This window comes from Trichosurus vulpecula, chromosome 8 (assembly GCF_011100635.1).
Source record: "Trichosurus vulpecula isolate mTriVul1 chromosome 8, mTriVul1.pri, whole genome shotgun sequence".
Classification (NCBI taxonomy): domain Eukaryota; kingdom Metazoa; phylum Chordata; class Mammalia; order Diprotodontia; family Phalangeridae; genus Trichosurus; species Trichosurus vulpecula.
Genome location: NC_050580.1, coordinates 79,134,513 through 79,148,068, shown reverse-complemented (window position 1 = coordinate 79,148,068; position 13,556 = coordinate 79,134,513). Strand labels below are relative to the sequence as shown.

General features: G+C 40.1%; 1 protein-coding gene across 2 annotated transcripts in view; it reads right to left on the bottom strand.

Moving 5' to 3' along the window:
* Positions 1-7,015, bottom strand: part of BLNK (B cell linker) — a 103,046-nt gene extending 96,031 nt beyond the window's left edge. For both annotated transcript variants that reach the window (XM_036736363.1, XM_036736365.1), the window contains exon 1: positions 6,706-7,015. In XM_036736363.1, the coding sequence (XP_036592258.1) occupies positions 6,706-6,752 (47 nt within the window). In that variant the 5' untranslated portion in view covers positions 6,753-7,015. The remainder of the gene's footprint in view (positions 1-6,705) is intronic.
* Between the last annotated feature and the right edge of the window lie 6,541 nt (positions 7,016-13,556).

Genomic DNA, 13,556 nt, shown 5'->3' with positions numbered 1-13,556 from the left:
AACAACGAATTCTGATGGGAATATTCTGAGGAAGTGAGTGAAAAGTCAAACTTTAAGTTGAAATTAGCTTAAATGTCAATAGTTAACAAGCAAGTTTTTTCATTTTATTTTTTTTAGCAAGGATGCTTAATGGGCTGTATTGATGCTCAATGTTCAGGTTTTTAAACAAAAGGTTTAAAAATAAAAATTATTTTACAAGAAGATTCCTACCCCTTTAAGGAGTCTTGGACTGATTACTTCACTTTAGGCAGCAATCTATAGTGACTCCTGCCTTTAACACTTTCTCTCTAAACTCGTGACCTTATATTTGCCCAAGAGGATGATCCTCTGACATTTTCTCCTCCAGGCCCAGGCTGGTAGGAGCTTCCTGAAGGTTGTCCTTTGTTGGCACAATCTGCTTATCTGCAGAATTAGAAGCCATTAAACTCTCTTCCGGGTCACTTTTGCCAAAGGGAAAGAAGTTGGACCACACTGTGGACTCTGGGACAATTATACGAGTTATATTTCTTCAGTGCCTATTGATCCTTTCCTGTTCCTGGTCTACACTAGTTCCTAACCAGGACAAATTATTTTCCCCATCCTACATAATACTTCAGTTTTCTTTTTAAGCCAGAATTTGGTGTAGAACCTTGTCAAAAGTTTTTTTTGAAAATGTAAACATTCTTTTCCATGGATTTTTCTTTTTCTATGTATTTTTCCTTCAAGTAACTCTCAATAATTATATTAGATTTCCTTTTCTTTTTATGAGGTAATAAGATGAAGAAAAATCCAGTTGAGCCTTGAATGTCCAGCCCACTTGAGTTTTTAACTAAACATATCTATGATAATGCATATTTCATCATTCCATGCAAAAGTCTCCAAATTTATTAATTATACATCACACTGAAAATTCGTTTTACGTTTTTTTAATATACTGAATTAATGTGGAAGGGAAATACCTGTCTATTTGCTCACCAACCATGCCTTCTCTGTGCTTGTGTATTGGCTTTTGTAGTATATATAAATACCTTTGTTTTGTATCCATGGATAAATATGTCCTTGAGGGGTAAAACAGTCAGTGTGGATCTGTCCATGCACCTGTCACCATGTGTCCTTGGAGGTGATTGCATGGCCCCAGATTTTTTCCATGAGGAAGTTTCCCTCATTTTACAAAAACCTGCCCAGGAAAGCTCCAAAGCTGGCTTTACCTCAAAGTTCTCTCATCCACACTGGAGCCTTCTGGGAATCCCAATTTCTCTCCCATTCTGTGCCTTTTCCCCATGTCCTCCCCATCTTTTCAGCTCTGCTAAATATACCCATGGGATTGTACCCACCACAAGTGGCATTCACCACTACTCGCTATTGTTAAGGTCTAGAAGAGGATCTTACCTAGGCTTCTAAAAAGCTAGCAAAGCACTTTGCTAATTGCCACCATGTGCGAGCAGGGGATTTTTTTACAAAACAGACTGGTACACTTGAGACTTGTATAAACAGAGAGAAAACATGCCAGTTGCTCACTAGTTCACATTTCTAAGCAAAAAATTAAGTTATTTATTAACCAATAACACATTTTAAAAGTGAAACGAATCCCTTGTAGAGATTCTATGCAACATGATACTTCAAGCTACTGACTTCATTTTCATTTACTGTAGTCATTTTATTATAACTGAAATTAATAACGTACTTTTAAAGTTGGAATCCCCACCCCCACTCCCAAACTTAACCTCCCTTGAACCTCACAGCAACCCTGTGGATTATGCTAGGTACTTCAGAAACTATTTTTTGTCATTTCAATAGGGAAAATGAGGTTCAGAGAGATTAGAATCATCCCTCTGCCCAAAAGACCCTTTTCATTGTCTGAAAGGGGTCTGGGAATGAAACAATGCTTTCTAACTGTTCCCTCTCAGCACTGTCTTTCAGAAAGATTCAGAAATGATTTCCTCAACAAATCCCCCTTTGACTGAATTACTTTAGAGATATACTCACTGCTAAGTTAAAAGTTAGCATGCTCACTTCAGGGATATTCACACCCTCTGTTTGCACTGACGTAGTTCTCTCTCCCAGGGCAATATGGTGTGTGGCAAGAACACTGGGAATGGACTCAGAAGACCTAGTTTTAAATGTACCCCTGCTACGGGCTACCTGGGCCTTTGTCTCCTCATCTATGAAATGAAGGATTTAGGCTAATAATCTCCAAAGTTCTTTCTGGTTCCAGATCTAGGGACTCACCATATTTCTCTTTGGTCAGCTGTAGAATTTTCCTTTCTCTTTTCACAGGCTAAATTCCTGTCTCTAGCTACATTCTAAATGGACACATTCCTTGAAGGGTCAGACCTAACCTCTTTTCACACATTTAATAACGGGCGTTATCTAATATATAATGGACTCATTCATCTAAGCATATATAATAAAATGTCTACAATATTAAGTTTCTTCAATTGTCTCATCTTGTTTAAGTGCTTAGCTAAGTTTTTTGTTTTGTCTGTTTTTGGTTTTTTTCTGGGTTTGCTCCATGGCAGTGACTTATATCACCAAACTTTTCCCCTCCCTCCTCTCATATCTCTGGGCCAACCTCAGAAAGAAATCTCAGCTATACTTTCCTTAATTCATCTAACTTCTTCTACCCTAGGAGCCTGGGAAAAATTGAAGGGCCCAATGGGGATTTGATGCTGCATATACTTCTACCTCCCAGTTCTGGGCATTTCCACTCACTGTTCTCTATGCCTAGAGAACTCTCCCTCTTCATTTCCACTCCCCGGCTTTCTTCAAGTCCCAGCCAAAATTCCACCTTCTATAGGAAGGCTTTCTTGATCCCCCTTAATTCTAGCATCTTTCCCTCTACTGATCATTTCCAATTTATCCTAGATATAGCTTATTTGTTCTTGGCTCTTTGTGAGTTGTCTCCTCCATTAGACTGTGGTCTGCTTGAGAGGAAAGACAGCCTTCTGCCTTTTTGTGTATTCCCAGACCTTAGGCACTTAATAAACGTAGACTAACTGTGGCAGGAGAGCAGAGAATTGTGATTGTCTTCAGCATAGTGGGGGAGAAGAGAGATACTCCTTCACTGCCATTTCTTCTCTATGACTCTGGACAATTCTCTCAACTTTTCTTCCCCTCAGTTTTCTCAAATTAGGGGCACTTAGACCACTTACCTAAAAGGGCAGATGTGAGAATGAAGTGAGATCATATATAAAAAACACTCTAGAAACCTCAAAACACCATCTAAATGCCTGCTATTACTATTGGCATTCTCCCACTCTACTTCCTTAATGGTGCCAAGAAAATCATGATGGATGCAGAGAGGAGAAAAACAAACTTAATTTTTATCTAGGTTGGTTTTTAACTCTGTCTGATCTTAGAATTGTCATGAATGCCGTCTCCCTGTTGGGGAGAGGCCCCTCCAGTTTCCAACAGAGATGATTTCATTATGTGGCCAGATCTACTAAGTTATAATGGAGATGACTCCTATCTTTTGAATTTGGTCTAACAATAAAATTAGACACTAGGCCCTCTACCCCAAAATTCTTGCATTATTTACCCAGAATTACTGATGTCCCAGATCCTATGTAGATTGAGCAAGCCTCTTACTGTCACCATGCTTTAATTTTCTTATTCATAAAATGAAAAGGCCACCAGTTTTCCCTAATTCACAATGATACTGAGAACTAACTCTTCAAAGCTGCTCCCAGAGGCCTCCAAAAAGTGAGAATATCATTTAATGGGCTCAACATTTTATCTGCACCATTTCCATGTGGAAAGGAATGGATATAATAAACATAATGAAATATAAAATGGATGGAAATACTTAGGTAGACATGTCCCAAGCCTTCACTTCAATTGAACATCCAACTCTCACAGGGTTCTTAATTAAGCAAATTTTAAAAATCAGTTGCAAATGGTGTGAGAACATGTAAAGCACATTAAATAGTATGTTTATTCAATCACTGGTGGCCATATTTCCATCATATAAAATATGTATCTGTTTAATGGAAGGCATATTATTATATCAGTTCTCCCCCCACTTGCCTGTTTTGTTTCTTTGGTAAGTGCCATTTATAGCCTAACTATGAAGGCCCACAATGTCTACGGTGGTCTTCTAAGTGAAAAATTCAGGCCAAATCCAACTTATGTATTATTCACAATAGAACTACCATTTACTACCCTGTAATCTACAATAACATATCTTTCCTTTTCCACTCTGTAATTAGGCTGGACCTTATACTTGAAGGGAGGGCTGGGCACAAAATGGTGGAGATTTAAGCCTTTTACTTAGTCTCTTATCTGAATTCACTGAAAAAACACTAATGATTGCTTAAGGTAGTGGTAGTTCTAGGACATGGATTCCTATCTATGAAGCTGCAAGGCAAAAACCCTCATTCATTTCAGAGGAGTCATTAAAGATGGTTCCGTTATATTCATCAAGTCTTATCTAATCTCACTATGAAATATCCCTCATATCGACGCTTTTCTTTTTATTCTCTCTCCTATTACTTCAGTCCAGGACATCAAAACCTTGTGGCTGGATGACCATGATTGGCCACCCAACTAGGTTCTCAGAAGTTTTCCTCCCAGCAATCTATCTCCAAGGCTACATAGCCCACACACTGCCAGATTAATCTTCTCTCCACTATTCAACAACCTTCCAGGACTCGCTATTGTATACAGCAATTGTGGCCCAACATTAGAGAAAGAGAACCCTTTTTTAATATCAAAACATTTCCATGGATCCACATAATATTACTGTTAGCACCCACTGATTAAGAATATACACAATGATGTAACATTAGTGTTTAGCGCACACAGATGGGGGTCTGATAATAGGTTCCCAATGTTCTGTAGCCCATACAGCCTAGGAATCACTGGCCTGAAGGGTAAAGTCCAAGTTCTCCACTGTCTTTCAAGACTCTGTAATTTATCCTTACCTACCGAGTCAACCTACTATTCCCCAACTTGAACCCTCTGAAAAGGTCACAAGGTCTTATTGTCCAGCAAACATTTCATGTCCCTGTCTCTGACCATTTTGTTTCAGCTTCCCAGCATTCTCTCTCCTTCCTCTTTTCCATCTAAATCCTACTTGTCCCTTAATGTTCAGCTCAAGTGCCACCTTCCGGAAGTCTTCTTAAACTTTCTCAGCCCATTTCACGTTGATGTCTATTTTCTCTAGAGGCCGACAAGATTCACCATCTGTAACACTCGCATTTGCATCTAATCCTCGCCTGTATGAATTAATCAATTCATGTATGGCTTGTCCCTTCAGTGAGATGTTAAATTCCTTGAGAGAACAGGGACTATAGAGCCCTACTCTTACACCCCCTTCTCTTCCCTTCTCCCTCCCTCATTCTAGCATTCTGTTAGCCTATAGTAAGTAGGTTTTCCGTAATTCCTATTGAACTGGATCACTGGCATTACTGAATCAGTATTTAAGAGACACAAAGGCCCTCCATAGTCCTGAGAACTTCAGACTGCTGCTAGTTTTACTGAATTGCCATCATCAGTAGTAATGACTATTTCTGTTGTGTACATCAGAGCATCCCTAAGATGGGAGGAGGATGATTTCTAATATGTAATTTCATCATAAAATCCCATGTGAAATTTGATAGAACACACCCCTCTTTAAAATGCCTCTCTCTACAGCCAAACTGTAAGCAGTAATTAGTGAGTTGCATTGATGTTAGAATATCCTTATATAAACGTTTTTTAAAACCAAAGCTTGGAATTGCCTTTCCTACAGTGCAGAAAAATGTTCTGTCTTTTAAGAGACCCATTTTAACCACAGCAAATTGATGACTTCTAAAAAAAAATCAAACACTACAAGAGGATTTTGCCTACCTGATTTTACTTAGACTGGTGTGATGTGGGGATATGAACATATAAAGAGTCTGTAATTAAAAGATGGCAACCCATCTATGATTTAGTACTAGGGAGTTGCATGAAACACATGGAGGATAAGTGACTTGCACAGGGTCACGAGGTTGGTGTGATAATTAGAATTTGATTCCAGATTTTCATGATGCCAGGCCCGTTTGGCCACACGGCCCCTGTCACCCTAACATGTGTCAAATGTATCCACAAAATTAGAATCATCATTATAAAAATAACAGAATCCATGAGCAAGCCTCTTGGAGAATTTCTTGGGATCAGCGAGTGTGAAAACCAGCTCCTAAGAAGCACCTAAGTCTCTTTAGCTTTCATTTTGTGGCATCTACTTTTGCTCTTAAAGTGGCCACAGACTGAAGACCACTTAGCAGATCCACTTGGACAAAGATGAAAAGAAACCAATATCAATCAATAGAGAAGATAGGTAGGAAGAAAGCAATATGGTAGGTAGAATATTTAAAAAATAGGAAGAAAATAATGTAGATAAACTTTTTTAAAAGGTAGGTAGGAAGAAAACAGCAAAGATAAACTTTTTTAAAAGATAGGAAGAAAATAACAGATACGTAGGATAAAAAAAGATAGGAAGAAAACAACACAGATACAATAAAAAAAGATGGGTAGGAGAAAATAACAGAAAAAATAGGTAAGGAAGACAAAACTGGTAAGATAAAAGAAAAAAGGGAGAAAGAAAAGATAGAGAAAAAGACACAAAATAGCAAAGAAAAAAGAAGTAAAAAAGAAAAAAAAACCAGACAGATAGAAAACTTTTTTCCCTGTGGAATTTGTCACTGTCTTTAGGTGACAGGATTTTAGTATCAAAAATGAAGGACTGGACTAGCGAAAACTTACCTCAACTTCTGCCCAGCTGGCACTGCTATCCTATTAAACCTCTCCATTTTTCTTTTTCTTTTCCCAATCACCAGGTAGACCAAAAACCCTCCTGGGGCAACATTAGTCAGTCTCGACACTAATGGACAGTGGTACGGAGAGCCTCTGGTTAAGAGCAGAGGATGAGCCCGGGGAGTCGAGCCCGGGAGAGTCTATCCCGGGAGAGTGAATGCCCAGTCCCGCCGGGAGCGCTCCGCTCCTACTCTGGGAGAAGTAAAACTCGCAGGAGCACACAGGCAAGTTTCATGTTTCTACACAGTCATGTGATCTCATTAGCCTTGCCCACTCACTTGGCATTGTGTAAACTTTAATTCTGAAACTGATTGGGCACGCACATTTTCCTCCAGCTACCCTCCCTCCCTCCCTCCCTCCTTTTCTTTCTCATCCACAGAGATTTGTAACCAGAGCCGCGATCTGTCTCTCCATTGGCTATCACTTCCGGGCTCTGCTGCGGGAAATTTTGGAGGAGAAAGCGGGAGGGGCTCTTCTAGGGGAACGACAGAAAGGTCTTGAGCAGGAGGGGACCTCTGGTCCAACTCCCTCATTTAACAGTGAGGACCCTGATGCTGGAATTATGCTAGATTTTTTTTAAAGTACATCTTTAAAAACCAATACCCGCTTTATATGGAGATGGTCTGTTTACACTATCCTCGTTTTCCCCGTCGCCAGATAAAACTTTCTAAAAACAATACAAAAAGAGATAGCGGTGATAGGAATTGTTAATATAATTGGCTTATTGAGCGAATGCCACAGAGAAGTTTTTAATTGAATTGCCCTCCCCGTGTTCAAGATAATTTAGGGGTTTTCCTCCTGGCCTGCAGGCCATGAGATGACTGCCCTGATATGATTGTGTTTTCCCTCTTAGATCAGGATTGAAGTAGGTCGAACTACCAACTGCTAGTTGTATGTTTCAAAGATAAAATTCCACTATATGACCCCGAAGAAAACATTGAGCACCCCCAAGCAAAGACATTTTTTATCTGAGTATATTTTTATGTCTCTGTGCAAGGGTGGGCACCTGTTTACCAGAATTGAATGGATGGCACTTTTCCAATCTACCTGACCCCTAAGCATCTAGGCATAGTCAGGGCCCACTTCTGCCTACATTTGATTTTAGTTTCTACCACCTGTGCCAACTGCCCCACTCAGGGCTGGGCTGAAAAGAGAGAAGAAGGGATTGGGGTGATGCTAACTTTCTTCCCTAGAAACAGAAATGGGGAACCTCATATAGCAGGATCTCAGTAGAATTGAGCCAGGGCCCCTGGCTCTGAACCAGGGCTGGAGGTGGAAGGGGATGGTGTCTAGGGCTGAGGGATCGAGAATTCTACTTCATCTTACTCTTTCTGGAGTGAAAAAGTCTTTCGGAGCCCTACCCCCAACTTTTTTTCAGGGGTGGGAGGATGATTTGGCTTCAAAAAATCATGGGGAGAAGGAAAGGGGAACAACCATCTCCTTTCCATTTGGGGGCATTTCACCTTCGGATAAAGAATCATAGATTAAAAGCTGGATGAAACTTTAGAGGCCCTCAGGTCCAGCCCCCTCATTTTACAGATGAGGAAATCTCTTATTAATTTTTTTTCTCTACATCTGCTTTGCATGCATTCGGCTAAGAACATCTTACACTTCCTATTAAGAGAGAGGGCTCTCCTCTTCTAGTGATGAAGGTGTTGTTTTAACATTCATTTTCTTCCCTCAGGACCTGTTTCTGGAATTAAAGGGTGGGTAGGGAAGAAATTGTATTAAATTGAATTACAGAGAGGAGAGAGAATGGAAAGCTTCTCTCTCTTAGAGAGTTTCTAATTCTCTTCAAGGAAACTTGGAAGCCTGGGCAGCCTCGCTTAGTCACATCCAAACTCTGCCTCATTTCTTGTTGAACCAGAAGTTCAGGAGCACAGTGGCGTTTCTGAGGGGTGGATCCCCTGTTTCCTACCTAGCTTACCAGCAATAGAGAGGATTGACAACTCAAAGTTGCTAAGCTAACTGTCTCTGAACAGAATCTTGCCTCCTGTTCCATTCTCCTCCAATTAAAAAAAAAAAGATTTCTTTCACGCGGTTTTGAGGGAATACGAAGTTCTAAACTGTGTTTGAAATTTGTCAAGATGCTCTTTCAATGAAAAAACAGAAACAGAAAAATGTTAAAGAAAAGTGGACAACAAGTTCCTTTAGGGCAGGGACTTTTTGCCAATAATTTGCTATTATTCAATTCTCCAGCTGCTTGGAGTCTCTGTTTCCTCATCTGTGAAATGAGGGGGCAAGGTTAGATGTACCTCCAACATGTAGAATGGAGTGCTTGCTGGACTCTTAGAAGGTATTTAAATGCTCACTGAATTAAACTGTTGACAAGAGACATAATTAACTATGCCTATCAAATTTGGTTCTTGTATTGCATAATTTCTCTGCACAGCTTCTCTCTCCTCTCTTTCTTTTTGATTCTTTGTTTTGAGATATGACTCTCTGGTAGGGCAGGAGGGTGGGATGTATTGGAAAAGAAGTTTCAGAAAAACAAAATATATCAATGTACATTATTTTTAGAGAAATAAGAGGTAAGAAAGATTGTGTTGGTCTGAGCACCACTGCTAGGTTTAGAGAGGCAGAAAGCTGAATTTCAACTGAATCACTCTGAGAAAATGTCAGCCAGCCTCCTTAAACCAACTCCCCTGCTAAGCACCTGTAGAGGCAGCCTTTATTTCCCCAGAGACTGAAACCTGATGCTGAAGGTCACACTTCTGCTTTTTATTTTTTGCCTTCCTTTGTCTTTCTTATTTTTACTGTTATAAGTCCTACTTGATGAAAATGAAAGTCTGAGTTTTCAAATCTCCAGCTAAGCATGGAATGGACTGCGTTAGAACATGAACAAGTATTACAGTGGACTATCGACCATTGCAGCCATCTTTGATGATCAATTAGCAAACCATGAAAATGAAAATCGAAGACACCAGAAAATATGCTTGGCAATCACAAGGTAGTAGGTCCAATACGTACGAGTAATCAGCTCATGTTTCCATCTGAACACGGTATGAGGCATATAAGTCAATTCAGTATTCGTGGAGCACCTTGTAAGTATGCAAATACTGTAATAGACCTCTCCTGAAGCTATGAAGTAACACGTTGTCCCTTCCCTCAAGGGACTTTTGATCTAAGAAATGAACTTTGAGGCTATGTCTTCATAATCTTAATAGACTACGAGTAGGAAATGTATAACTGAGTGAATTGGATCAATGGAATTAAGCTTAAATTAATTTTGGCCTCAAAGATGGGTTGGTCAAAATTTTTGTTTGTGGCAACATAAAAATGAGCTTTGATGTACATATGAGTTAATAATAATTTATTTTTAAAAATTTTTATTTTAGTTTTAATTATGGAATTAAACAAGCATTTCCATAACATAGTATAATTAAAAAAGATGACTGTACATGAAACCACAAATCTATTATGTACAACTCGCTATTCTTTTGAAACATATGATAAAATTATCTATTAAATTTTTTTCCCTTTTATGTCTTTCCCCACCCTAGAGATGGCTACCATTAGACACAAGTAGGAGTATGTATATGTGGGTGTATGTGTGTACATATGTATATGTATACATATGTATATATACACACATATACACACATATACATGTACACATATATATACACATATTGATATATACACACATAGATATATTCACACATATGCCTGTGTGTGTATATATACACACACACACACACACATATATATATATATATATATACATATAAAAATTCAGTACTTTATGGGCTACTAAATGTTTTAAATATTAATTTTACAAATAGTAGAATATTATTTATAGCAATATAGAAGCAAATGAATATATATTAGCATGCAGTAATCTTCCCAATTAGAAGTAGTTAGCATAAGTATTATCATTCAGATTTTCTATAGCAGAGGAAACTGAAGGTCAGAGATGAAGAGTCTTGTCCAAAGTCACATAACTATTGAGTACAACAGTGCCATGCTGCTGTATACTGTTGTTTGGTTCTTTGAAAGTGCTAAGAGATCCAGGAGGAGCTGAAATGAGGCCAGTTTACATCTGAGAATGCTTCTAAGCCCCTGCCTGTCGGCTCTGTGGAGCCACTCCTCACATAAAAATAAACCAGACCTGGAGAAAAAGGCCCCAAACCAGATTCACATCCCAGTTCTGCCACCAACTTGTTATTATGCAGTTCACCAACTACCTGGAGCCTCTGTTTCCTCATCTGTGACATGAAGGGGCAGGGTTAGATAACCTCTCGGTCCCCTGACAGTTCTAGCATCCTGTGGCTGTGTTTGGTGACCCAGTTCCAGCTGTGTAGACAGTTTTATGGCCAAACAAGAGCACACATTTTCAGAATTGAGGCTACTGCCTTCATTGAGGTGGGGCAAAGCTCTCAGAAAACACTCTCACTCTTTTTTTCTCTTCTTCTTCCCTTATGTCAAGAATCCTGAAGAGCCTTGCTTCAACACTGTCCTTGGAAGCTGGATCTTAGAGCCTAGGTCCAGCTAGTTTTGACTGAGGCAGAAGGAGAGGGGATCATCTGGAGCTCCTGCTTGGAAGATCAGCTGAAGCATGACCTCTCCCACCCCTGCCCCTACAGCCTTGGGGAAAATGAGGAAGTAGGCAATATTTGTCTCCAGGGTTCTCCCTGCCCTTTGCCTTACTCCACCCTTCTTATTCTCATGCTCAAACTTTATTACAGTCCTTTTGTGGAAAAGTTCATGTAAAAAAGGTTTTTTTGTCCCACTTTTCAGGATGTACTTTTGATTAATTAGATTTGATTAATTTGATGTAACACCCAAATTACATTCTCCTCCTGCTTCCCTCCTTTCCCCCTTCATTTTCTCTCCCCCTCTCTCCTTCCTCTGCTCCTTAACTTTATTTTCTAGTCCTCCTTCCTCATTGGCTCCCCTTCTCTTTATCCCTCCTCTTTGTTTTTATCTTCTGAGGAAGAACATCTTTGAAGGCTTTTTAGCTACAGCATCCAAGATGGTAGTTCTTGGTGCTGGCTGCTAGAGATAGGTGTACACCAGATCAAAGGCCTGTCAGGAAGGAGAGAAGCAGGAAGCAGGAGGAAGAGGAGGAGTTTAGTAGGCTACCAGGGAAAGGGGGAGGGAAAAGGGAAGGAGAAGGAACTGGAGCAGACAGCAAGCATTTTCACTCTCCTGTTTTAAAGGGTACAATTAAAAAAAATAAAAGAAGACCCACTGTAATTTCAGTAAAGGGAAGAGAGAAGAGGTATTGCTTTGAAGTGACCAAATGAGAGAGTATATTTGAAGGATACTATCCAAGCAAAGGACTCAGTTTTAAGTTTGTGTCTTCAGGTCTATACCTGAAGAAGAGTAAAGTAATTCCCTACTTCATCAATTCTAGCAATTTAAAATTCTGTGGCTTAAGTTAATATAAGCCTTAATTCACTACAACAGTCAAAGTCCCATTGAACAAGTGCATTACAGTAACTCATTGTTGGAATAGAAATCTCTCAGTGGCTTGAAAAATGTCTAGAAGAAGGATTTTTAAATCTTCTTTGGTGGTCTGGTGAAGTCTATGAACTCCATTTCAGAATAATGTTTTAAATAATTGAAGGAAATGCTCAATTTCAGTTGGCAATTAGTGAAAATAATGATATAATTTACCCTCCATCCATGTTCAGGGACCCCTGGTAGAGGGACTTTCTTTAATCCAATTCCACAAGCATTTATTAACAGGATCACATGACCTGTGCGGGCTGCTGCATATATAAGGTAAGAACTGACTTCAATGATGATAAATTTCTGGTTCTCTAAGAAGTCTGACTTTTGTCATGGGATTTCAAAGGACCATAGATCAAGAATTGGAAGGAGGCAGAGCCAAGATGGCAGCTGGAAAGCAGGGAGTCACCTAAAGCTCTCCCCCAGGACCCTCCAAACACCTATGAAAAATGGCTCTGAACAAATTCTAGAACTACAGAACCCATGAAATAGCAGAGGGAAGCAGGGCTCCAGCCCAGGACAGCCTGAATGGTTGCTAGGTAAGGTCTATTGCACCGTGTTGGGAGCAAAGCAGAGCAGAGCCCAGTATGGATTGTGCCCAGACTAACCAGACTGGGAGCCAGGCAGAATGGGCCTTAGTGGCCTGAATCAGTGAGCTGTGGCAGTTACCAGACTTCTCAACCCACAAACACCAAAGACAACAGAGAAGGTTAGTGGGAAAAAACTGCAGGGATGGAGTGAAAAGAGTTCACGGTAGGCCACCGCCCTGGGGGCAGCGGAGGTGATACAGCTCTGAGGCTGCTTACAGAGCTACAACTGCAGTTGCTTCAGCCCCAGGCCCACCTGGTGGGAGAAATTAAGCGGTGGATCAGAGCAGGAGTGCAGAGCCTGCTTAGATCTGAGTCGTGGTCTGGGTTGGAGGTTCTTGGGGGAGGAGGAGAGCTGGAGTGGCAGAGCTGGCTGTATAGAAATAGCTCTGAAAACAACAGCACACCCCTCAAGTTTGGGACAAAGTACTCTCTACTCTACAAGCAGTCATACCCTGATGAAAAACTCAAGTAGTTGGCTGGGAACATGGCCAGGCAGTGAAAGCAGACTCAGATTCAGACTTGGACTTTGGAATCTTTCTTTGGTGACAAAGAAGACCAAAACATACAGCCAGAAGAAGTCAACAAAGTCAAAGAGTCTACATCAAAAGCCTCCAAGAAAAACATGAACTGGTCTCAGGCCATGGAAGAGCTCAAAAAGGATTTGGAAAAGCAAGTTAGAGGAAAAATTGGGAAGAGAAATGAGAGTGGTGCAAGAGAACCATGAAAAACAAGTCAATGACTTGCTAAAGGAGA